Source organism: Cupressus sempervirens, chromosome 2 (genome assembly GCF_028749045.1).
Source record: "Cupressus sempervirens isolate cs-2001-9-10 chromosome 2, ASM2874904v1, whole genome shotgun sequence".
Classification (NCBI taxonomy): Eukaryota; Viridiplantae; Streptophyta; class Pinopsida; order Cupressales; family Cupressaceae; genus Cupressus; species Cupressus sempervirens.
The window spans coordinates 426272333-426299915 of NC_143119.1; the positions used below are offsets into that span (position 1 = coordinate 426272333).

A 27583-nucleotide genomic window follows, 5' to 3' on the forward strand; every position below is an offset into this window, starting at 1 on the left:
CTCTAGGACCTCCAAATGAACAAATGAAGTCTCCAACCTCTAAGACCTCTTAAAGTACTTTCAATACACTATAATCAACCTATCCAATAGGTTTCTTCACTCCTGCAACACCAAGAGTACTCAATCAAAGGTCTTCTCAAAAACCGGTTAAGGGTCACTTTCCCTCAACTAGGCCAAAAGTGACATCAGCACCTTCTGACCTTTCCCAATGGAATCTAATGCTTGGATCACCTTCACAATGCATAAGACACCACAAATTAACCAAAAGTTAAGCCTCTTCAATCTTGGAACACCTCTTTCCAATAGATGGCTAGAAGGCTCTTGTAGCCCTGCTGAACTGGTTTTTCCACCACAACTTGTGATTCATTCAAACAACCTGCAAAAAAAACATCATCTCTAAATACCCTTTATTGAGTTCTATTGATTCCCCAAAAACCAAATCTAGACTCCACTCCAGCATGCCCTTACATCTACTATGCTCTCAGACCTATTAGGCCTAAATAGGCTTGGATTACAAAGCAAGTGTATGGATAGGGGTACATGGGACAAAAATGGCTATTGGAGGATGTTAAGGAAGTCCAACTAAGACAAATCCACCAACTGGTTGCAACCCAGCATCAACTTTCCTTGCCTAATTCCAATGTCCTAGTTCAAACCAAAACATTGCCTTGAACTAGGGCTTGCAAGGATAAAGCACTCCCACCATGGAAATTCGGCCAAAACTCATGAAATGAAATGGAATGGTATATACAATGAGATTCATTGGGTTTCGTGCCAAGGATGGCTTATTTGTGCACAAAACAAGCCATATAGCACCAAACCCTTGGTTTGAGAGGGTTTTAAAACTGTTTTCACTAAAATTGATGTATCTTCCAAACCAGAACTCCAAATTGACCCAAATCAAATGAAAATGAATTTTAGAACACCCTACTTCCTTCCCCAATCATTAAATGCATAGGATCAGGGCCGTACAACACGTGTGAACTCTGCACAGGCTGAAAATGCACAAAAAATAGGGAGTTTTGTATTCATTCAAAGCAAAATCCGTACAATGAAGTTCCTCTGTCCTTTTGGGAAGAGGATCAATGTATTTATAGCCTAAGGACACCTAAAAAACAACCTCCAAGGCAGTTAGAGGTCAAATGCAACTAATTTGCAAAAGTTGCACAGTTTTTGCAAAAGTTGTCAAGCAACTTTTTGCAAAACTGCCGATATGAGCAACTTTGCATTTGAAGACCTCAAAACTCATTCTAAACTTGATATTAATGAGCATCATGGCTATTTAGGCCATATGACACCCTCCTAAACACCTAAAACATATATGCCCTATAGGCTACTTACATCCTTGGTTTATAGGGTCACCAAATAGGATGAAGTGCCTACACAAATGGGCTCATACTTATTCAAACCTTACATAAAACTTCATGAAACCTCTAATTACATCAAAAAGGTATGAGGAAGGATCTCCCATGTAAAAAAAATGAGTATCTCCATTACATGCTATTACATGCCAAGTTAGGCCATGTGGAACCATAACAAGCAATACCAAGAACAACCAAAATGAAGCACAATCAACTGAAACTATCATTGGAACCATCATGGCACTTGACAAGATGAAGAATGAAAACAAGATGAGAAGACAAGATGGAGTTTATCCATTCCTCCAATACCAAGCTTTGTGCTCTGCACCATGCTACCCCCCTCCAAAAGAACTCAAGTCCCTTGAGTTGGGGATAGACTCCAAAGTGTAACCTGCTTTTTCAATGTCTGATTGAGTCATCCAAGTGGCATCTTCATCAGGCATTCCAACCCATTTGACAAGGTAGGAATAGTAGGTTTCTTTCCTAGTCTTCTTGGAGACTCTCTTGTCCAAAATGCACTCTATTTGAGGCTTGAGTGCTTGAGGTAAAGGAACATCCATAAATGGTTCATTATGACCTGTACCTGCATCCACAACATTAGTAGGTTCTTTGAAAGCAAACAAATCTGAAACATTAAAGATAGGGGATAAACCAACATCCGGTGGAAGCTCCACTCTATATGCATTGTTCCCACACTTTTGTAGGATCTTAAATGGACCAATTTTCCTCATTTGCAGCTTGGTATGTGGCCATTTAGGAAACCTTTCTTTCTTCAAGTGGATCATAACAAGATCACCCACTTTGAATTGCACATCTCTCCTTTTCTTATTTGCTGATTCCCTATACTGATTTGCTGATTTCATAAGTTTGTCCTTGACTTGTTCTTGTAACTCCTTCATAACTTGGGCAAAATCTTGTGCTCGTGCACTTGTCCTCTCCATTTGTTTGATGTCTCTTAATTCAAGTATACCCCTGGGATGATTTCCATAAACAATTTGGAAAGGAGTCAATCCAGTACTCCTATTTACTGAATCATTGAATGCATATTCAGCTTGAGGAAGGATAGTATCCCAAGCAGCCCCATATTGCTGAGATAGACATCTTAATAGGTTTCCCAAGGACCTATTTGTAACCTCTGTTTGACCATTTGATTGTGGATGGTATGCTGATGAAAAATTCAGATTAGTACCCAATCTCTTCCACAATGTTCTCCAAAAGTGCCCCAAGAACTTGGAGTCTCGGTCTGAGATGATTGACCTTGGAAAACCATGAAGTCTAACCACCTCTTTGAAGAAAAAACCTGCAATATTTGATGCATCATGGGTGCTCTTACAAGGTATGAAGTGTGACATCTTGGAGAATCTATCTACCACCACAAAAACACTATCATTTCCAGACTTGGTCTTAGGCAGCCCCAAAACAAAATCCATACTTATTGAGTCCCAAGGTTTTTCAGGTATGGGCAATGGAGTATACAAACCAGCATTGGTTGATTGCCCTTTGGCCTTTTGACACACCATACAACTCTCTACAAACCTTCTTATATCAGATTGCATCCTAGGCCAATAGTAGAATCTCCTAACTTGTTCAAGTGTCTTATCTAATCCAAAGTGTCCAGACATAGAGCCACAATGTTTTCCCTTTATTATATTCTCCCTATAAGATCCTCTAGGGATACACAATTGAACACCCTTAAACAACAAACCATCTTGTATTAAAAAATCAGAAAAATCAGAATTATACCTTCCTTCTTTTGTTTGGAAAACCTTGTAGATTTCTTGAAAATATTCATCATGCTTGTAGAGATCCTTCATGGCTTCAATCCCTACACTCTCCAACTCAATTGATTGCACAAGTAGATTCCTCCTACTAAGAGCATCAGCAACTTTATTAGTCACCCCTTTCTTATGCTTGATTGTGAAGGTATATGCTTGGATGAATTCCATCCATTTCATGTGTCTTTGGTTAAGCTTTTCCTGCCTATTAAGGTAACTTAGGGCCTGATTATCAGTGTATACAATGAACTCCTTGGGCAGAAAATAGTGCCTCCATCTCTTTAGGGAATGAATCATTGCATAGAGCTCTAGATCATACACTGAGTACCTTTGCTTTGCTTCATTTAGCTTTTCACTAAAGAAAGCAATAGGCCTTCCATCTTGACTGAGAACACCACCAATATCTTTGGTGCTAGCATCACATTCTATCACAAAAACTTTGTCAAAGTTAGTAAAAGCAAGGACTGGTCCATCAGCAATTTTCAATTTCAGCAACTCAAAAGAATCTTGTGCTTCCTTAGTCCAAACAAAATGACATTTCTTGCCTCCCTTAATAGTTTCAATCATAGGGCCTGATATTCCACTAAAATTCCTTATAAACTTCCTATAAAAATTGCATAACCCATGGAAAATTTTTACCTCACTTGCATGTGAAGGAATAGGCCAATTCATGATTGCCTCAATCTTGGATGGATCCATTTTCAGACTTCCACTTGATATCACAAAGCCAAGGAATATTAGTTCTTGTTTTATAAAAACACACTTTTCAAGATTAATTCTCAACTCTTCTTCATGCAATCTTTTCAATACCAAATCAATATGTTTCATGTGATCATCTCTATCTCTGCTGAAAATCAGAATATCATCTAGATATACTACCACAAATTTATTGAGAAAGGGCTTCAATACCTCATTCATTAACCTCATGAATGTGCTAGGTGCATTGGAGACACCAAATGGCATTACAAGCCATTTATACAAGCCTTCATTTGTCTTGAATTCTGTCTTCCATTCATCTCCCTCTCTAACTCTAATTTGATGGTAACCGCTCTTCAAATCAATCTTGGAATAGAATGTTGCACCTCCAAGACAATCCAATAAATCCTCCATTCTTGGCATAGGGAATCTATACCTGATAGTAATCTTGTTGATGGCTCTTGAATCAACAAAAGCCTCCAAGTACCCTCCTTCTTTGGTGCAAGAACGGCTGGGACAGCACAAGGACTTATGCTCTTTCTTATGAGACCTTTGGACAGCAGCTCTTCAATTTGTCTTGCAATTTCCTCATTTTGTTGAGGAGTAAGCTTATAGGCAGCCTTGTTGGGAAGAGTGGCCCTTGGTATGAGGTCAATTGAATGACTCACATCCCTCTTTGGTGGTAAAGAAGAAGGTAAACTGCCTGCAACAATGCCCTTATATTTCAGCAGCAAGTCCTTCACTTCCTTTGGTTCCACCTTGTTCACATCATTGGTCATGGCTGCGTCCACCTTTGGTTTAGTAACAATTGCAAAACATGGCATATCATCAACCTTTAAGGACTTTAAGAACTCCTTCTCTCCTAGCAAAGTAATGTTACTAACAACATGATCATTTTTACCATCATCCGGTAATGGGTTCATGACATAGTTTACTCCATTTTTCATGATAGAGTATACATTGGTGTGACCATCATGCTTGGCATTTACATCATATTGCCATGGCCTCCCAAGCAAGAGGTGGCAAGCATCCATTTCCGTTACATCACAAAGAATTTTGTCAACATACTCTCCTAGTTGAAACTCTACCCATACTTGTTCATTTACCAATGTATGTTTATCCTTAGTTAGCCAAGAGGCTTTATATGGACATGGATGAGGTATTGTATTCAATTTCAACTTATTTACCATCTCTTTTGATGCTATGTTATCAGTAGAACCCGAATCAACAATCAATTTGCAAACTTTACCTTTAACCTTGCAATGTGTTCTAAACAAAGATTTTCTTTGTGGAGGATCAGATTGAAGAGGTACCTTAAGGAGTGTTCTTTGCATCATCAAGAACTCACCTTGCTCTGCATTTTCTGGCTTTGAAGTGGATGTGTGGTAGGAAGAACAACTTTGGCCATCATCATCATCATGGAGCAAATTAACTCTCCTATCTGCTGGTCTGCTGGTTTCTCCTGCCTTCATTGGACATTTGAAAGATTGGTGGCCCGGTTGGTTGCAATTAAAACACTTTCCAGTAAAGGTCTGATTTCCTCTACCTCTTCCATTATATCCACCTCTATTTGGATTGGATCTTCTTCCTCTAAATGATCCCCTTTGACTGAAATCAGATTCTTGTGTCTTGTATTCATCTTTATTTGCAGAATTTCTCCCATTGAATCTACCTCCTCTTCCTCTAAAATTTCTGTTGTTATTGTTACCTCTGCCTCTTCCTCCATTGTCACTTCTCCTCTTGTGTTTGTCTTCAATCTTCAAGGCGAGGTTGAAGCATTGATTGACCGATACCAAGTTGACAAGGGTCAACTCATCTTGTATGCTGAATTTGAGGCCATTCACATATCTTGCAAGTTTTTGTTTGTTAGTCTCATTCACCTTTGCTCTTAATGTTAGATTATGAAACTCTTGGGTATAATTGCTGACATACATATCCCTTTGTTTCAAATTTTGTAGCCTTTTATTGATAAGAACCTCATAGTCCTCGGGAACAAACTGCTTCTTCACCTCGGTCTTCATTCTTTTCCATGTGGTAATAGGCTCCTTCCCATCATCAACCCTTTCATTTTGCAAAAAATTCCACCAAGTGAGGGCTGGCCCCTTCATCTTGGCCTTTGCTATCTTCACCCTTTGACTAGGGGGAATACAATCACACTCAAAGTGATTGTCAAGTGCTTCAATCCAATCCAAGCACTCATCAGGGTTTAGTTTGCCATAGAACATGGGGATATCACCCCCTTTTGCACCAACTCTCTCTAGTGCTTGTAGAAGAGGTCTTTGCTCCAATGGTATCTCATTTGCAAAGGTGTCTCCTTCCACCTCTTCTCCTTCAGACTCATAATATTCACCCTTTTTGAGTTTTCTTTTGAGCCTTTCAAGCTCTCTCTTCATATCTCTGTTCTCTTCCCTAAATGCCCTGCTCTCGGCCATTTGCTCCTTAACCAATTTGGCCAATTCAGCATTTGTCATTCTCATGGGAAGCTCTCTTTCTCCATCTTCACCCTCAGATATATTGGATGAATTTGGTCAACTCCAAGGTCTTTCTGTGCTCTGATACCACCTTGATGCAGAGTATGCACAAGGGAAGCATCCTCCTTCCTAGAATGGCTCTAGGACCTCCAAATGAACAAATGAAGTCTCCAACCTCTAAGACCTCTTAAAGTACTTTCACGACACTATAATCAACCTATCCAATAGGTTTCTTCACTCCTTCAACACCAAGAGTACTCAATCAAAGGTCTTCTCAAAAACCGGTTAAGGGTCACTTTCCCTCAACTAGGCCAAAAGTGACATCAGCACCTTCTGACCTTTCCCAATGGAATCTAATGCTTGGATCACCTTCAAAATGCATAAGACACCACAAATTAACCAAAAATTAAGCCTCTTCAATCTTGGAACACCTCTTTCCAATAGATGGCTAGAAGGCTCTTATAGCCCTGCTGAACTGGTTTTTCCACCACAACTTGTGATTCCTTCAAACAACCTGCAAAAAAAACATCATCTCCAAATACCCTTTATTGAGTTCTATTGATTCCCCAAAAACCAAATCTAGACTCCACTCTAGCATGCCCTTACATCTACTATGCTCTCAGACCTATTAGGCCTAAATAGGCTTGGATTACAAAGCAAGTGTATGGATAGGGGTACATGGGACAAAAATGGCTATTGGAGGATGTTAAGGAAGTCCAAATAAGACAAATCCACCAACTGGTTGCAACCCAGCATCAACTTTCCTTGCCTAATTCCAATGTCCTAGTTCAAACCAAAACATTGCCTTGAACTAGGGCTTGCAAGGATAAAGCACTCCCACCATGGAAATTTGGCCAAAACTCATGAAATGCAGTGGAATGGTATATACAATGAGATTCATTGGGTTTTGTGCCAGGGATGGCTTATTTGTGCACAAAACAAGCCATATAGCACCAAACCCTTGGTTTGAGAGGGCTTTAAAACTGTTTTCACCAAAATTGATGTATCTTCCAAACTAGAACTCCAAATAGACCCAAATCAAATGAAAATGAATGTTAGAACACCATACTTCCTTCTCCAATCATTAAATGCACAGGATTAGGGCCGTACAACACGTGTGAACTCTACACAGGCTGAAAATGCACGAAAAATAGGGAGTTTTGTATTCATTCAAAGCAAAATCTGTACAATGAAGTTCCTCTGTCCTTTTGGGAAGAGGATAAATGTATTTATAGCCTAAGGACACCTAAAAACCAACCTCCAAGGCAGTTAGAGGTCGAATGCAACTAATTTGCAAAAGTTGCACAGTTTTTGCAAAAGTTGTCAAGCAACTTTTTGCAAAACTGCCGATATGAGCAACTTTGCATTTGAAGACCTCAAAACTCATTCTAAACTTGATATTAATGAGAATCATGGCTATTTATGCCATATGAAACCCTCCTAAACACCTAAAACATATATGCCCTATAGGCTACTTACATCCTTGGTTTATAGGGTCACCAAATAGGATGAAGTGCCTACACAAATGGGCTCATACTTATTCAAACCTTACATAAAACTTCATGAAACCTCTAATTACATCAAAAAGGTATGAGGAAGGATCTCCCATGTAAAACAAATGAGTATCTCCATTACATGCTATTACATGCCAAGTTAGGCCATGTGGAACCATAACAAGCAATACCAAGAACAACCAAAATGAAGCACAATCAACTGAAACTATCATTGGAACCATCATGGAACTTGAAAATATGAAGAATGAAAACAAGATGAGAAGAAAAGATGGAGCTTATCCATTCCTCCAATACCAAGCTTTGTGCTCTGCACCAGAAGTGATGCCCAAGAGCAAATCAGAAACCTAGAAACCTTTGAAAGATAGTACTTGAGGGAGGCAAGAAAGTTAGTGGTTCTCCTATATGAGTCTTTTCTATGAAAGGATGATGATTTCCTTTTAGGAAATAAAAATCTTGAGAAAGGATAAGTTAGGATAGATTAGGCTAACTCAATGATTAACATGTCTTGCATGTTTGGGCAAGGTGATGAGGTAGAGGAGTATACTCTTTTCCCTTGAGAGAAATTAGAATCTTAGACCCTTAGATCTGAACCACCAGTCCTAGTCAACCTTGAGAGGGCCTGCTTGAGCAATCCAACCTTTGAGAATGACCCAATGAGCACACTCCTTTTGTTAGAGATTCCAACTCACTATAATAAAGAACCTTTGTAGAGTGAAAGACTCCAAAGCCAGATTAATTTCTTCCTCTTGATTCTTGATATTGCATATCAAGAGGAGGCTCTATTTAATGTACTAGCTAATGCTAGCCCCAATCTTGCTAGTCAAGTGTGTTCACTTTTAGATGTTGGTGTGGGCTACTAGTCTTAACCTTTTTTGCAAAGCCAATGGGGATTAATATGAACGGAATCCAAGTAAAAACCTCTTAGTTAGCTACTACCCAGTTCACCTCTAAAAGGGGGCATAATCTTTGTACAAGGAAGGGGAAGAATCTCTCTTGTAGATTCTCACCATAGGCATGTACCTAGATGTTGGAAGGTGGTATACATGCTTGACCCTTGCCAGAAGGGTGTTAATTTAGCGTATATGTTATTAAGTAATTAGAATACACCAAAAACATATGCACCCTCTAGTGGGGTGACATGACTATAGAGATAGATGTGCTTATTATTCTATGGCCCCTATGCTGAACCAACCAAATCCCTTTATTATTAAAGCCTATAATTCAATTCTTACTAGGTGATAGGTTTCAAGAGAGCTAGTGTGAGGTGTGATGTGACTCAAAATGGAATTCTCATTTTGAGTACCATTCCAAAATTTTGAGTCACTTTGAGCCCTATAAATGCATCTTCTTGCTTGTGTACTTGGCTACCATATTGAGGCCTAAGACATGTTTTATGTTTCTAACACCTTGCATTCAACATTTCTATGTTTTTTATAATGATAAATTATTATTCTGAGTCATTCTATGAAGTTTTATATTGACCAATGTTCAATTTTGTAGTTTTGCCTAAGTGTCAAATAGCGACATGAGGCGCAATTTGCATTTGAATATCTTGTACATAGTAATGTTTCATGATTTTTCACTTTGAAATTATTTAGTATGCATATCAATGAACCTATGCTTCAATTTTTGAGTCATTTTGATATGTATAGATCAAGTTTTGAATCCCACAAAGTTGGTTACTTATCTCTGTCATGCTGATGCATATTTCTCAAAAATATGAGAAGCCCTATTTGACTGATTATAACCTTGACCTACTTGACCATACTGAGAAAATTAATTTTGCATTGCATTCTAGAGGTTACACACTTGCTATGCTCTAGATTTGAGCTTATGAAAAATCCATTCGATTAGTTTTCAAACATGATTCTGAATGCAATTTATAATTTTTACTGGTGTCATAAAATGCAGATTGGTTAGTACTCCTGTTCATGATGTTATAACTCTAAATTCATGATTTCTTGGATCAAATGGTTTCTACCACTTCATTACACTAAAAAATACTTCAAGTGTGCTAGCTTATAAATATTGACAAATCTATCTGCACACTTTCCCAGGGCTATTCCATTTGCAAAAAATACTTTTCAACTGATGTTTCTAGTTCTGCAATTCTAAGTACCTAACTTCATGCACTTGCCAAATGCATCCCATTATTTTCCATGAGCCCAAATCATAGATCTACATTCTCCTCATGGCTATGAACTAAGGCTCCAATTTTCAATCCCTTAAGCATCTTTTTGCCCAATTTCCAAAGCTAAAACCAAATACATTTTATGATTTTATGACAAGTTTATCTATAGGTAGTTTTGACTAGGCAATTTTGATGGTCGTCTTGAGACAAAATTTGACAAGGTGCAAGAAATTGCAAAAAAGAACCAACATATTAGTTTTTAGAGCCCAATTATCTATTTGGATCAATTTTTAACGCTAATTTTTAGGCCTTCTTATTAGCAAATTAGAGTTTGCAGATAAGTGATAAAACAAGTTCTAAAGGATAATTCAGTGCTTGATTTTGAAGTCAAACAGTTTGAGAAGATCAATGGATTAGTTTGCAATGTCAATTGTTTGAATACAATTTTTTTTAGCTAGACCCACTCTAGGTCCCGACTGACTCATGTCAGATTGTTAAGATGTTTGGGTGTTGAAAGAGACATTCAAAAGTTGCAATGTTTGCAATGATCAAAATTTAGATATATTCTTGCTTTTGGGATGAAAGGAAAATGTGGATTATAGGCAGTATAATTGGATTGAGAGATTGATGAGCTTGCTGGTCATACTTACTTATTTCTTGAGGAGTAGCTTGAGCTATCTGTTACACTTGTTTCATATGGTTTACTTCATGGAACTATTATTAATCAATTTCTATCATGTGGTAAAGAGAGGGATACTACTCATGAGCTTGCATCAAAGTTTGGCTTGTGCTGATCCTCCCATTACAATTGGATTGGCATTTATAAGAGAAAAGGTCCATTTAGATTTGATCCTCCCAACTTTGTTAAACTTCTCACACCATTTCTCATATAAAGAAGCTCATCATCCATAAAGGAGATGGCACTTTTTAGGGAGCACAGTCACAAGGAGGGCATGTGTTGCAAAAGCAGAGAGCATCCACTTCAAGTGTGTATGGGTGGCATTGTAAAACATAAAACTTCACTCTATAGTCCATGAAATTTCCATTGTTTAGATGCAAAGCATCCATACATAGAGAGGAGGTAGGAGCAATCTGTAATAGAAAGAGGATTTCCCACAACATTTATGACAGTTGGGGATAGAAGCCATAGCATACAAGAGTGGTTCATGTCATGTAGAGGAGCAATCCACAATCAAAAGATTAACCATTTAATACAGAGCAAGTGATCCACATGAAAAGAGGGAATAGTTAGATTCAAGGTAATCCAAAAGAGGAGCTAAATGGTTTGTGGCAATAGAGCACCCACCTCCATGCAAGGAACATTGATCAATTTTTGAAAGGAGCAAGTGTGTTGAGTGGTAGGGCATCCACGACAAGCAAGGAGTGGATTGAAGTTCACATTGATGCCATATACCTATGGATGGAGATGACATTGTAGCCATAGCCCATGAAAAATAGAATAATCCATGACATAAAAAGGGATAGTAGGCAAAAGAACACCCCATCATAGATACAAAAATCCATAGCATAAAAGAAGATCCCCACGCAAGGAAAAATACTCTACGATGTTGATGGACAATAAGGTTTGAAGAGGGCCATGATAAAAAAATAGAAGAACATCAAAACTATTGTATCACGTAAGGATTGGAGGTGGAATTCCATAGCTAGGAACAAGTGCATTGAGTAGTAGGGGAAGACATGGTAGGGCAGGGTCAATGAAGGAATCATAAGATCCCACATTTCTTATGGGATATAGATCTTTTGGTTTAAAAGCCCAAAGGCACAATGTGTAAGTGTCTAAGGAGTCTATGCTTATGGACACTATGGAGCTTGTGTGGAGGGGCCTATCCATCTAGCCAATTGAAGGGAGATAACGAGTCAGTGAGTTTTGACCATTTTAAATGCCCAAAATGGAATGCCACGTGGCACATCCAGGAGTCATTTCATAGGATCGAAGAAAGAATGTTGGGGAACTCTAATACTATGACCATCATAAGGTCAGGAGAGTCAAATTGAGATGATGTGATGCTACGACTAGGATGCCTATCATATGATCATAATATCAAAGGTCATTGTAATATCAAAAAATGAAAGGTTAAGTCTTAACATAATACGATTAGCGTAAGGTCAAAGGAGGAAATGTTAAGAGATAAGATGCTATGAGATTGTAAGATCATTGTAACATCGTACATTGTGAGTTCAAAGTTAAAATATTTCAAGTGTTATATAATGTTAAGTAATGTTGAGAGGGTCCCACCTAGGCATTTCAACAAATGGGATTCTGACAAATGGTGCCAATGGATTGGGCAGAAATGGAAAAGGAATAAAAAATTAATTTTCAGAAATAATTGAACTATTTCAAATGCACAAATTTCAAATATTAAAAGATTTAAATAAATTTAAGTTTTTATATAGTTTTAACTATATAGTTAATAGAAAATTTTCATTTTTAACTCTATTTATAGCCTGGGGGTTGGAATTTTGAATTAATCTTAGAGGCATGATTTTTGTCCAAGATATGCACTATAATATACCATTGGAATCAACAAGAGATGAACTATCCATTTTTGTATTTTGATTTTACAAAGGTATTCACTAGAAGTAGCTACAAGAGGATTTGTAATTTTGGATCATCCCCAATTTAAAATGTAGACTTGATGGTTCAGATGAAGTAATATCAGGATTAGATCAGATCTTGATGTGAACAAGTGTCCTGAGCAGTTGTAAAGGTAAAACTAAATTTTTTAGAGGTAGTTGGTGTAGTGCCTCTCCCATTTGACTTCTGTAAGTCATCCTGATGGATGCATCCTTGTTGATCTTTTGTTGTGATGGGTCATGATTGTGACCATTTGTGGTCTACGCTGTTGAGTTGTTTAGATTTATGTTTATGTATCAGTTGCTTTGTTTATGCTTTTGACTGATCTATGAGATTATGAAGTGATTTATGGTTCATTGAGGTTTGTACCAATGCTTACTAGGAACAATGTGGTTGTAGGACCAAAAAATGGGTTAAATGCATAACATACTATGAGAAAATCACAAAACTCAATCAACATACATTAGCAGCCACTAGTCTACCATGAAAGCCAAACTAATAAAGAAAGCAATAGAAACCCCCTTTTTCGCTTGTAGCTCCCATGTCCTTCTTTCTTCTCCAAATGATTGTAGCTCCAAAGTTTCCTATAGTGCACAAAAAATTGAAGCAAAAGTCTATGATGTGGATAATGCCATGAGAATACTTGAAGTTGTGATTTGAATGTGAGAGATGGAGTGAGAAATCTAAAAGAAATTAGGACCTATATGCTTCCAAGACTTCAAGAGGGCCCAAAATGAGAGAAAGAGTGTCCATTTTATAATCAACACTCAAAGTAAGGGCATTGGATTTGTCACCCATAGATGTGTGATGTGGCAAGAGATTCCTTTGAGAATCCATGATGCATATGATAAAATATGCCAATTGTAAGATTCTATGACACATGAAAGTCAAACTTGGCTAAATGCGAAAGAGAATCTATGACGCGTCATAAGACACCTCAACCCACTTAAAGTCAAGAATCTATGATGAATAAGCCAAATAGGGATGTGTGTAAGAGGTAAGAATATTTGATTATGACAAGTCTTAGGCAAGTGTCAAAGGAGAATCCATGAGGTGTCATATCCAAGTGTCATGATGATGCAATATTTTATGGAATATCCAAATTAAAAATCCCTTTATTGTACAAAATAAGAATTAGTAGAAAATGGAATTAATGATGGAAAATGGAACTTAGGAAATTGTACATTTCCATGGTTTATAGATAATGAATCAATTAATTAATAAAATTAATTAATTGAGGATGATAATTAGGAAGAATAATAGAATTAAATTATGAGTTATTTAATCCTATAGAGAGAATTAGTAAATGATTGGCCAAATTGATTAAATGAATGCGACAGTACCTTTGATGAAAATGTGAGAATGATAGATATGGAATAAGATGATGAAAAGTAGACCAAAGCCATGGTCAAATTGATTGATACATTGAAATTGATAACATGCCAAGGACACATGACATGAATTGGTTGATATCTAACATTTAATCGACATCGTAAATGCTATAGAATTGAAATCAATTGATAAGGTTTGATCATAATAACATCGATGAACATTGTCAATGTTATTAAAATGGTTGATGATGCCATGATCAAACATTGAAAGCCTCAACAATGTCAAAGATTGAATGACATGAATGATAGTTTGACCTAGCATTGAGAGCCATGATAGTACTAAGGTCAAATTGATAAGATTGATAGGTTAATAGGTTTCCAAGGCACTGAAAGCCACAAAAATACCTAGGAATTGGATAAATGATGATTGATTTGGGATGTTTGATAAATTTTAGGTTGATTAGGACTGATTCTGAGTGATTCCGAGTTGATTTGGGGTGATTCTGAGTTGATTTGATATGGTTTCGAGTTGATTTGATATGATTTTGAGTTGATATGAAATTCATGTGAAAGTGGATACAAATTATGAAATATGGTCAATCTGGCCAAAAGATCAAAGTTAGTAGAATGAGAAAATGGGACAAATTAGTATCTAGAAGTGATTAAGTCGTATATGTGAACCATTTTTGAGTGTCTACATTTTGCCCCTCTTTGATACAATGTGATTTAGAGCGTTGTATCAAAGAATGCTAATGAAAAAGCCACAACATGCCCCAGTAGGGATGATATATATGGGTGCCCCCTCAAGAAATTGACTAAGATAAACATATGATAAGTCAAATTTTCAACAGCAAGAAGACAAAACTATTGCAATTGACGGATCGCAAATCAGAGCTAAGATTTGAAAGTTATGAGGTCTAGAGTGCAAAACAGGGTCACTCTGGAGCCCGAGAATGATTGCATGGGTTACCACTCAAGAAAAACACAAAATGATGAAAATGATATCTCATGTTTTCCACAATGAAGATATGAATCCAACACAACTTATGGATTACAAATCTAAGTTAAAACGCAAAAGTTATGGGCTTCAGAGTGCAACATAGGGGCTCCGGGAGCAGTTCTGGGTATCCTAGGCCCCCAACTGCACCCAAAACTCAACCAAGTGCATCATTGATGCACTTGGTAAGCCCAAAAAATGGGTTAAATACATAACATACTATGAAAAAATCACAAAACTCAATCAACATACGTTAGCACCCACTAGTCTACCATGAAATCCAAACTAATAAAGAAAGCAATAGAAACCCCCTTTTTCGCTTGTAGCTCCCAGGTCCTTCTTTCTTCTCCAAATGATTGTAGCTCCAAAGTTGCCTATAGTGCACAAAAAATTGAAGCAAAAGTCTATTATGTGGATAATACCATGAGAATACTTGAAGTTGTGATTTGAATGTGAGAGATGGAGTGAGAAATCTAAAAGAAATTAGGACTTAAAGGCTTCCAAGACTTCAAGAGGGCCCAAAATGAGAGAAAGAGTGTCCATTTTATAATCAGCACTCAAAGTAAGGGCATTGGATTTGTCACCCATAGATGTGCAATGTGGCAAGAGATTCCTTTGAGAATCCATGACGCATATGATAAAATATGCCAATTGTAAGATTCTATGACACATGAAAGTCAAACTTGGCTAAATGCGGAAGAGAATCTATCATGTGTCATAAGACACCTCAACCCACTTAAAGTCAAGAATCTATGACAAATAAGCCAAATAGGGATGTGCGTAAGAGATAAGAATATTTGATTATGACAAGTCTTAGCCAAGTGTCGAAGGAGAATCCATGAGGTGTCATATCCAAGTGTCATGATGATGCAATATTTTATGAAATATTTAAATTAAAAATCCTCTTATTCCACAAAATAAGAATTAGTAGAAAATGGAATTAATGATGGAAAATGGAACTTAGGAAATTTTACATTTCCATGGTTTGTAGATAATGAATCAATTAATTAATAAAATTAATTAATTGAGGACGATAATTAGGAAGAATAATAGAATTAAATTATGGGTCATTTAATCCTATAGAGAGAATTAGTAAATGATTGGCCAAATTGATTAAATGAACGCGATCATATCCTTTGATGAAAATGTGATGATGATATAGATATCGAATAAGATGATGAAAAGTAGACCAAAGCCATGGTCAGATTGATTGATTGATCAAAATTGATAATATGACAAGGACACATGACATGAATTGGTTGATATGTAACATTTAACCGACATTGTAAATGCTACAATATTGAAATTGATTGATAAGGTTTGATCATAATAACATCGACGAACATTGTCAATGTTATTAAAATGGTTGATGATGCCATGATCTGACATTGAAAGCCTCAACAATGTCAAATATTGGATGACATGAATGATAGTTTGACCTAGCACTGAGAGCCATGACAGTACTAAGGTCAGATTGATAAGATTGATAGGTTGATAGATTTCCAAGGCACTGAAAGCCATAAAAATACCTAGGAGTCAGACAAATGATGATTGATTTGGGATGTTTGATATGTTTTGGGTTGATTAGAACTGATTTCAAATGATTCTGAGTTGATTTGGGGTGCTTCTGAGTTGATTTGATATGGTTTTGAGTTGATATGAAATTGATGTGAAGAAGGATACAAATGATAAAGTATGATCAATCTAGCCACAAAATCAAAGTTAGTAGAGTGAGAAAATGGGACAAACTATTATGAAGAAGTGATGAAGTCATAGACGTGAACCATTTTTGAGCATCTACATTTTTCCCTTCTTTGATACAATGTGATTTAGAGCGTTGTATCAAAGAATAACTAATGAGAAAGCCACAACATGCCCCAGTAGGGATGATATATATGGGTGCCCCCTTGATAAATTGAATAATATGAGCATATGATAAGTCAATTTATCAAAAAAAATAAGACAAAACCATAGCAATTGATAGATCACAAATCAGAGCTAAGATGTGAAAGTTATGAGGTCTAGAGTGCAAAACAGGGTCAATCAGGAGCCTGAGAGTGATTACATTGGTTACCACTCAATAAGAACACAAAATTATGAAAATGATATTTCATTTTGTCCACAATGAAGATAAAAATCCAACACAATTGACGGATTTCAAATCTGAGTTAAAATGCAAAAGTTATGGGCTTCGGAGTGCAACATAGGGGCTTCGAGAGCAGTTCTGGGTATCCTAGGTCGCCAACTACACCCAAAACTCAACCAAGTGAATAATTGACGCACTTGGTAAGCCCAAGTGCACCATTAAAGTACCAAGTTCATCAATGAAGCACTTGGGAAGCCCAAGTGGTCTCAGAAAGTGCAAAAATGTGCTCGAGAAGGCTCTGGGGGCCAAAATCAACATGACGGGGGGCAACTAGGAGCCCAAGAGTAATTGCAAGGATGAACACTCCATACAGTGACCAAATAATAAAAATGATAGCTCACTTTGTTCACAAGAAAGATATGAGTCCAACACAACTGACGGTTCATAAATTAGAGTTGAAATGCAAAAGTTATGGCCTTCGGAGTGCAACCTAGGGGTTCCGAGAGCAATTCTGGATAACCTAGGTCCCCAAGTGTGCCCAAACTCTACCAAGTGCATCAATGACGTAGTTGGCATGAGAAATTTCATCAATGACATAGTTGGGAACCCCAACTACACCTTGAAAGTGTAGATTATGCCCTTAAAGGCTCCGAGGCCCAGAATTAGCTTGATTGGACTCAGAATGCCCCGAAACTTTGCGTGCATGCCCAAAATGATTGAAAGATGTCATAACATGAGGGAAATAGTAAAAAATGGTCATATTTGGTTAAAGATGATGAGAAAAATTTTAGACTAAGGTTGAACTAGGTGGAAAGCCACAGAAAGTTGATTGACAATACAGGATGATGCAGGAATGCATGAATGCGAGATGAAGATGATTTGGTGAATCAAAATACATGATTATGGTGATGGAAAATGAAACAAAGAAGAAAGATGAGATGAGGAGATGTTAGTATGATAGAAAGACTTTTTCTTGTAGAAAGTGCACTATATGTCAAATGGAGCTTTATTTTGATATGGCAAATGGAATGCAACACATCATGGCATAAAAAGCCAGAGTGCAAATGCAAGCCTTTTGTGTAAACAAGCATGATGTAGACAGAGAATGACCTTGTCCTTTCTAAGGCATATGTACATGCCCCAGAATCTCAAAGGTGCATTGTAATAGACAAAAATGGAAAAAGATGACCATGAACCATCCCGGCCAGTCTCATAGATTAGTTTTATATCATCGAGTGGCATAGGAACATGATCAAAGAAAAACAAAGAAAAAAATAAATCACTCACTAAACAACGTGAGCCAACAGCTATCCTTGTCCATTATTAATTGCTTTTTAGTGTTTTAGGTGTTTAGATGGTGTTTGATAGGTTGATAATGTGATAGAACTATTTGTGGATTTGGTTGATAAGTTCATAGTGATCTATTGGATTGATTATTGGTTTACATTGCTCAGATAGTGTGATTGGCATTGAAGTGTAGTGCTTTGGGTTTTTGGCTGCAAAGTGCAAGTGTTTACACAAAAGGGGTGGTTATCCACAGTGAGTATGTACAAGGTTTATTGCAAATTTTGGATGGGTTTTGTGATTTTTAGGGTTTTTGAGGATATTTGATGTTTTTGCATGACTAGTTTCTTCAGGACATTTTACGATTTTTAGGGTTTATTTCAGGAAATTTTATGATTTTTAGTGATTTTTTCAGGATCATATTTGAATGTTTAGGATTTTTTTAGGACATTATGTGATTTTTAGTGATTTTTTTCAGGATCGTATTTGAATTGTTAAGGATTTTTTTAGGACATTATGTGATTTTTAGTGATTTGTTCAAGATTGTATTTGAGTGTTTAGGATTTTTTTCAGGACAGTATGTGATTTTTAGTGATTTTGTCAAGACATTTTATGATTTTTAGGGATTTTTTTAGGATCGTATAAGCATATACAAGTGTTAGCTCCAATCCGTTATGTGATAGGTCCAATGGATAGAAAGCACTTAGGGATATGCCCCTAGTTCAAATTCAAACTCATGCACCATGTAGGTAATATGCCCCCAGACAAGACACACACTATGCACAAAGGCCAATGGTAGGGTGTGTGTGTAGACTGGTGATGCTTAGGCAAAGTAACAAAGGACATTAACCAGTTTGTGAGCCATGATAAGGGACTAAGGATGTCTTGCAATATGAAGGATATGATCAAGGAATGATGGAGGGGGAAAAGACAAGATGGGATCTTGATAGATGGAGGAGCAATACTAATTACACATGGTGCCTATTTGCCAGGTTTTCACCATGGTACTTACCCAAAGCGCCTATTTGCCAAGTTTTCACTTTTGGACAAAATTTTTCTCTTGACTCAAATTTTTGTGCCAAGATGCGTGTTTGCCAGGTTTCCATCAAGGCATCCATTTTTTCATGACTTTTTTCACTTTTTTCTTTGCTTTTTTTTCATGAATTTTTACTATTTTTTTTTGATATATTTTTTTTTCATGACCTTTTGCTATTTTTTTGATATTTTTTCAGGACTTTTAGATGAAATCAAGAATATCACTAACAAATGCCGAGAAGATATCTGTTGTTGGTGCTGCTAGCTAATGAGCTCTAGATCCATGACTGACCATAACTATGGAGGATTTGTTCCGAGTTTGTAGCTAAAATCAAACCACTAGAAAGGCCTCGAGAGATACCATTGTGTACCGTATGTAAGACAATGTCTATCTCTTGCAAATCAAGGCATCTAAGGATAATTGGGTCAATAGAAATGTCATGTGGGATGTCATTGATGTGACATATGCAAAGGCTTGTTGGATAAAGGGCTGATTTTGGTTATAGGAAAAATTAGGTAGCTGGATTGGGGGATAAACAAAGGGATATAAGGGAGGGTTGGGAGGGTTGAGACCAATGACCTTCCACATGAATGCTGATTGAGAGAGCTCCAAAAGACTTTGTGACATGTTGAACGCTGGAACACTGATATTCATGGCATCATATTTTTCATTTTGTATCATTGGGAGCTTCTTAGCTTTTGATTTTTTATGGTCTAATGGTGCTTTTTGGTTTTCACCAAGAGACCTATGCTTGCTATCTTTTTCTCTTTTTGCTTTGTAACTAGAAAATGGAGTTGGCTCCCCAAAATATGCCAATGTGTTCTCTTTAGGAGAAATTGCTTCTTTATGATCTTCAGTCATAATGCCTTCAAATTCTATTATAAGAGTGTCATTATTGTCAAATCAATCAAAAATTGGTGGTCCATGTTGGTCCCAATCCAAAGGTTCAAGATAACTTGAGGAGATGTCATCATCAGTGTTGAATGGGCTTTGGTTGAAGGTAGATATATGGGTAACTGATTCAACTGGGTCATTGGGGTTATGCTCAGAGGCTAGGGGATTGTTGGTTTCAAGTGGGATATCCTCAAATGCCTTTTCATCATTCAAAACATCCATAGTCTTATATGTAGGTACCGTGGTACTAGGAGGACCTATTCGTAATGGTTTAAATCCAAGCCCCAAACTAGGAGGTTGTCCTTCTGTTGATAGGTTCAACGATTCCTTGTTTTTGAGATCCAAGACCACTATAGCCATCATAGCCTTGTTTCTACATGATGGTAAACCCAAGTCCATACTTGCTAGGAGATATCAAAGTGGGTTCTTGTTCTACTTTTGCTTTCTCAATACATACGGATGTATTCTCATTGATAGAAGTATCATTCTTTGTACTAATGGGAGAAAGTGGTGACTCCCTAATGTGAGAGACTTGAGACATAAAGTACTCTCCACACCCATTGTCTTCAATCTTCATCTTTTCCTTGGCTTTACTAAGCAGTATATCGGCATCCACATACTTAGAGGGATTTGTGGGTTGTGCTTCATTGTTTGTTGGGATTTGGAATGCAGTAGCATCTCTTAGATTAGCACAAAACTGGAAAGGATCTAGATCATCGAGGATGGTAACCTCTATGTTGTGATAGTAAAACTTCAAACATTGATGATATGTAGAAGGAACTACTTTCATAGCATGAAGCCAAGGGCGTCCTAGTATCATGTTGCAATTCATTTCAATGTCTAGGACATGGAAAAATGTGTCTTCAGTAGCTGGACCAACTCTGACAGGTAATGTGATGATGCCCCTAGAGAAGCATTCACCATAATCATAAGCTTTTATTGTGATTCTTTGAGATGGATCCACATCATCTTCAGAATAACCCAAATTGTTGACAACCTTAAGAGTACAGATGTTTATTCCTGCTCCTCCATCTATTAAGACACATCTTACTTTGGCATTATGGATGAAGACTTTGAGATAAAGGGGATCATTATGGTTAGGTTTGTCCTTAGGAATATCTCGAGGGGAAAAGGTGATATGTTGTGATGTGGATAGGTTCCCAACCATGGCTTGGAACTGGGCAACATCAATGTTATCTGGGACAACTGACTCTTTAAGGGCTTGATCCAAGATCTTCTGATGTTGGGGAGATGCACGCAGTAGGTCCAAAATGGATATTTGTGTAGGGGTTTTTTCAAGTTGTTCAACAAGGCTATAATTAGATGAAGTAGGAGCAGTAGGTCTACTTGGAGGTGCAGGTCTAGTAGAAGCAATAGGTCTAGATGGGGCTCTGGTAGGGTGATCTTGCTACGATGTGTAGTGATAGCACAACGAGGGTCTTTAGCCTTCAATGTGAATGTGGATATGTGAAAGTTAGACTCATTAAAGAAATTGATGGTGTAGTCATAGCCGGTGCATGTGTAATTCACATTACCTTGTGAGTTTGAGTTTGAACTTGAGGTTTTCTCTTTGTCATGATTACCCAAAGGATCTTTGAAAATAGTGTGATCAGAGTTGGATGCTAATAGTGATAGATCAACTATGATTACACCATCATCAATAAGGTCTTGTATTGCATGTTTCAATTGGAAGCATGATGAAGTCTTATGTCCTTTGGTGCGGTGGTAATCACAATACTTTTTGTCATCCCACCAATCTACTTTAGTTACTGGTTCATCTTTGATTGGGGGTAGCTGTAGGAAGTTATTACTCAGTAACTATTGTAATGCAGTCTCAAGTGGTATTCCCAATGGTGTGAATTTCCTATCTTTAGTTCTAGGATGTCTTTGAGGTTTGTCTTGCATGGAAGTCTCATTTTTCTATTGTGGAGCTGATGTTTGATTAGAGGTTTGTGAATTTGTAGGGTTTACACCTTTCAAAGTTAGTTGAGGTTGCATTGTGCTAATCGTGCGGGCGTCTACAATGCCATCATTAGTCACATTCTTGTTTTTGGAGAAAATTTTTTCCTTGTCATTAGACGAGTTGGTGTTTTTGTTTTCTTTGTTTATCTTGAGGATTCCCTTATGGATAAGAGCATCTTCAATACTAGCCCCTTTTTTCATCAATTTAGAAATGGTGCTTGGACTCTTGATTTTTAGTTCATACATTAAGTCCAAGACTAAGTTTTCAATGCACAAGTTTACTTGTTATTGTTCAGGAATGTCTAGTGAGCATTGACTAACTAAGCTTCTCCAACGTAGTAAGAATGTGATGAATGATTCTCCCATCTTCTGTTTAGTTGAGCACAAATCAAAAAGTGTCACCTCATTTGTAATGTTAAAGGAAAAGTGGGAGATAAACTTGTCTGCTAGTTTTGATCAAGATTTGATATTACCAGGAAGTTTGGAGTACCATTCAAGTGCAGGCCCACCTAGAGAATGAGGGAACAATCTCATAAGGTAAGTGAGGTCATCGCTAAGTTTATTACATGAAGAAAAAAATTCTCAGATGTGATCAATAGGGTTTCCTTTTCCTCGATATTTTTCAAACCTTGGAGCCTCAAAGTGTCTTGGGAATGGAGGCATATACAAACTTTTATCAAATGGGTTAGGACATAGGTCCCTTTCTATATATAGAGCCTGTTTCTTTTGGACTCCCAATGCCTTGACTTGTTTGGAAATTTGTTTGAATTGTTGTAATAGTTCTTCATTGGGGTTTTGCATGATGGTCTTTCCTTCAAGTCTTTTGTGTCTGTGAGTAGACTGTTTGCTATGGCGAGAACTATGTCTACTTTGTTCTAACATTTCTGTGTCTGATGAGTCTAATGAAGTGTCGCTAGGTGGTGGAGGTATGTTGGCACCTTGAAGACAGAAAGGTCCCTATTGTTGGGGAACTTGTTGTGGTATTTGATGTGGCACTTTTTGTGGGATTGACTGTGATTTTTGTACCATGTGTTGTTGTTGTGCCATGTGTTGTGGTTGTTGTTGGGATACCTCTGTTGGTTGTATGTGAGACCATGTGTGTGCTTGTTGTTGTAGAGGTTGTTGTGGCACATGTTGTTGTTGTAACAAATGTTGCTGGTATGCGATTTGTTGCTCAAGGCATCTTTGGTATTCCAACTATTTCTTGAGTTGCTCTTATTGTTTAGAAAACATCCTTTTTTGTTGTTGGAATTGCTGCTGAAAATTGTTGTTCATAAATTGTGTCTAAGTCAAGTGGGTTCACATGGGACTGCGTATTAGGAATGTTGGATGTTTGCCCCACTTGCAGTTGTTGTCATTGTGGTTGATGTTGTTGTTGATATGTGGGATGTGTGTTAAGTTAATGTATACTTGATTGCGCCTTGGAAGTGTGGAATCCTTGTACCACTATAGATTGTTGTTGTCATGGGGGTTGACTAAGTCCTTGAGAATTGAACGTCACGTTTCAATTGTGGTTTTGGTACCTTTGTGTGTTAGATGTTCATGCTTGTGACATAATATTGACTTGACTATGAGATGTGTCCTTGTTGGGAATGGGCGTAATGTCAATAAGATTTTTCCTTTGTGTGTCTATTGGGATGGTTGCACTTGATGTTTCACATGTTGTATTTATGAGAGGCTCCATAGCATTTGATGTCATAGCACTTGGTAAAGTTAGGAGCAAAGGTGTACTTTATTGATTTGCCTCCAAAGGAGGTATGTTTGGCATCCCTAGAGCACAAGTCCCTTTAGGTGCATCTTGTTGTTGCATCATGTGACTAAAATCATGTCTTAATGTCCTTTTGGGGTGTTTAGGGATTGGTGGTATTTCATCAAACAAGGGATTAACATTGATGTGTTCAAATGTACTTTGGAGGATTTTGATAGTTGACTCTTGATGGGACCTTAGAGGTGCCATTATTATGTTTGAAAACTCCAAAGGTTTTTTTCACTTTTCTAAGTCCAAATTTATCATGGGTTGTATGTTTTCAATAGTTCTGTTGGTTTGATGTTTGGACTTAGGACCTTCCAAGTTTAGGTTAAATTTGATAATTTCTTGGGCTGCCAAACGTTTGAAGTTCTTGTAAAAACTTTTGTCTTGACATGCCCTAGCCATTTCTTCATCAGTGATGCCATAATCAGTGTTAGAGTCATCACTTAGGTGTATAGTACCTTTTTGTATGTTTGATGTGTTAGGTTGGCTGAATTCAAAGGAATGTGATTGTTCATCTTCAGGTGTGGTTGGTAGACTTCCTCCTCCTAGTGGTATTGGCATGAATATAGGTTCAAAGTCAGGATTCCATTGAACCATCCCATGTGTGGGGGAAGTTTTTGGAGGAAATCTAATGGTAGGTGCATTGTTCAAGGTTTTTTGTGCCATAGCTTGATTATGAGGATCTTGCGGATACATGTTCAAGGGGTCTACTAGTAATGGTTGTGATGCCTCGATTTGGTCTTTGTCAAAGGTTTTTTGGGTTTTCTTGCTCTTTTTCTATCTTGGGTGAGGTTTTGGTTGTGCTTGTGCCTCAAAAAACAAAGGTTTATAGAGTTCCTTAGATATTTGAGCTGATTGTGTGCTAGTAAGTGCTGGCATGATACCGAAGAGTGCAAATGCAATGGAATTTTTGAGTGTTTTGAGTGATTTAGAGTGGTGGATATGCAAGATATGAGTGTTTTTTGGATTTTTAAGTGTTTAGGAATGTTATGCAATGTGAGAAAATGCTAAATGAATTATGGTTTTGATGTAAAAAGTGAAAATTTCATAGGGATGTTATGTAAAACGCAAAATGTAAGGTGATGTTTTGAAGTTTGACTAGAGGGGATGAAAATGACTCTAAGGTATGACAACTAGGGTTATGTTTTGGACTTCCTAAGGATGCTAAAGGTTGGTGTGTGCAAGGTATACTATGCAAAGGATGGTTTCCAAGGGTTGATAATGATGTTTAGGATATGGAAAATGAGGGTAAATGATCAAGAAGGCAATTTGGTTGATGGATAATCTAATAGGGTTTGGTAGTGAGAATGATGCTAAGGTTTGGACCATGCAAGATGAAGGGGATATACCACTAGGGTAAGTCAAAATGATGTTTGGGGATGCTAGGGATTTGATTGTGCTATGACAAGGTAATAGGGAAATTTTTGAACTTAGGTAAAACCTTTTAGAAAGTATTTTGTCTAGGAGTTTAACCTTGTGATAAAGGACTTTGGATCTTGACCAAAAACTAATAAAAGATGAAAAGATCAAATTGATAAAAGATGAAAAGGTCAAATCTATCAAGACATAGATAGATTTTGACCCAAGAAAATGACAAGAAAAGATAAAAAAGACTATTCAAGATCCATTGTTCGTCAACATGAGGAGATACTCTAAGACTCATACTTTGTCTAGATTTTTGACTAAATTCAAAAGGTTTTGGGGGTTCAAAATGATGTTTTGGGGACTCAAAATGGTGTTAATGCTGAAAAAATATGTGATATGGACAATTCCTATAATTTAAAAGGGGATTTTGGGTGCAAGATGCAGTTTTGGGCCAAGTGCAAAACAGGGAGGTGTAGAGGCTCCTAGATGCAGTTTTGGGGTCCTAAAGTGCAGTTCAGAGGCCCAAAATGGTCATGAAGGTACCCAAGTGCACCCTAATAGTGCCAAGTGTGCCCTAATAGTACCAAATACATCATTGATGCACTTGGAGCTAGTTTGGGTGTAGTTGGTAGTTTCTAGGCGCAGTTGGTAAGTCAGAATGAAGGTTTGCTGATTTTGAGAGGTATGGTTGCCAAACTAATATGCAAGGAAGCTAGGATGTTGGGGTTGATGTTAGAATGGTTTGGGAGATGAAAAATAGAAGTTATGACCTATATAATTATGTCTTAAGTGAAGGTGATGAAGACTAGGTGATGTAGAATGTAGATCTGGGCAAGCTAGTGCAAGGGGAGCTAACCAGGTACCTGAGGACATTGTTGAAGCCCCAAAATGTTATCTGGAACCCAAAATTGGATCTCAAGACCACCAAGTGAACCCAAATAGTGTAGAATATGTCAATGACATAGTTGGGGCCCAATTGGGCGTATTTGGTAGTTTCTGGGTGCAATTGGTAAATTGGGCTGAAACTAAGGCAATTCTAGGAGCTATGATTTTAGGATTGATATTACAGAGAGGCCAATAGTAGGGGAAAGTGTTAAGAATAGTATGAATTCTCAAAATGATGGTTAGGACACCTAGAATGAGGGTTAAAGTAGTCAAGATGATGAATAGGTATGCAAAGATGCAAGGTGGTGAATGCAAAGTGTTGATTTTGAGATGGGAATGCAAAAGACTAAGGGAGGTAAACTGAACCTAAAAGGATGCAACATGAAAGGTAATAGGTAATAAATGAGGACTAAAAGGTGCAATATGAAGTCTATATGATGCATGAATAAGGCCTATACTAGGGTGAATTCAAGTGAAGTCTATGCAAGTGTGAGATCTATGTTTTGCCAAGCATGTTTAAGAGCACAAGTCGCCATGTTTTTCAAGGTTTGAGTGTGTTGAACCAAAATTTGCAAAGTTTGATAAAGGTTGAAATGTTTTGGCCATGTGTGATATTTTGAAAAGTTCAAATGATATCCAAGGTGTAAATTTAAAAATTTGGCTTTTATCTTGATTATGTTTTACACACACACAAGACACATTAAGACAAGAATAGCTGTTGTTAAAAGTTAACAAACACACCACAACCTAGGCTTTTAGGACCGTATCCATTGAATTCCTACTTGAACCAAAGTTTAGTCACGCTTATCCAGAGTAGACAACCTAGGATCTTGGCACCACAAGCTCCCCCTTACAGCTCACTCACTTCTCAGGGCTACCAAGATCCGCTTCCCAAGGGGCATGACTTCCCAAGGGACTGTTGCCTCTACTAAGGACTGCAAAAATGTAGGATGTCTTCACAGGCATGGGTGACCCCTTGAGCTAGTGGATAGAAAGGATTTTGGCCACTAAAACATAATTTTTTAGTAAGGGCATTCTATTCAGCAAGTGAATGATAAACTTCCACAGAAGGTCTCCTAGCCTCAAGAATTGGGGTTTGACGCACCACAAGGGTACTGGAGGAGAGCTATCACACAACAATACCGCCGACACGGCTTTCACTGTAATTGAATTTTATATAGCGGCTAGAATGTTGACCTAGCTTTTAGCCCATTACCGCTCTGAGGTCATCCCCTGGCATACCCAATATCGAGTATCTTGGTCCAAGGCAGGCCTCTTATAGAAGTTACATGGATTTCTCTTACACCCAAGATCCACGAATGGCGAGGGGAGAGGATACCTCCAATGCAACTCCTAGGTATTTAACACCATTGACATGCTAGGAAAAAAAAAAAAAGGTTCTTTTTAAGCACCAAACGAAATGTTATCTAATCTAGGAAATCCACA

At 37.5% G+C, this 27583-nt stretch overlaps 1 protein-coding gene across 1 annotated transcript; it reads right to left on the bottom strand.

Annotated features, from left to right (window-relative positions):
- Nucleotides 1-1693: 1693 nt before the first annotated feature.
- Nucleotides 1694-6303, bottom strand: LOC149572909 (uncharacterized). Its single transcript, XM_089815896.1, has 4 exons — nucleotides 5181-6303; nucleotides 4269-4694; nucleotides 3465-3708; nucleotides 1694-2897 (listed from the first exon to the last, which is right to left on the bottom strand). Exons 1-4 carry the CDS (start codon nucleotides 6301-6303, stop codon nucleotides 1694-1696), a joined length of 2997 nt encoding a protein of 998 aa, XP_089672022.1.
- Nucleotides 6304-27583: the final 21280 nt, after the last annotated feature.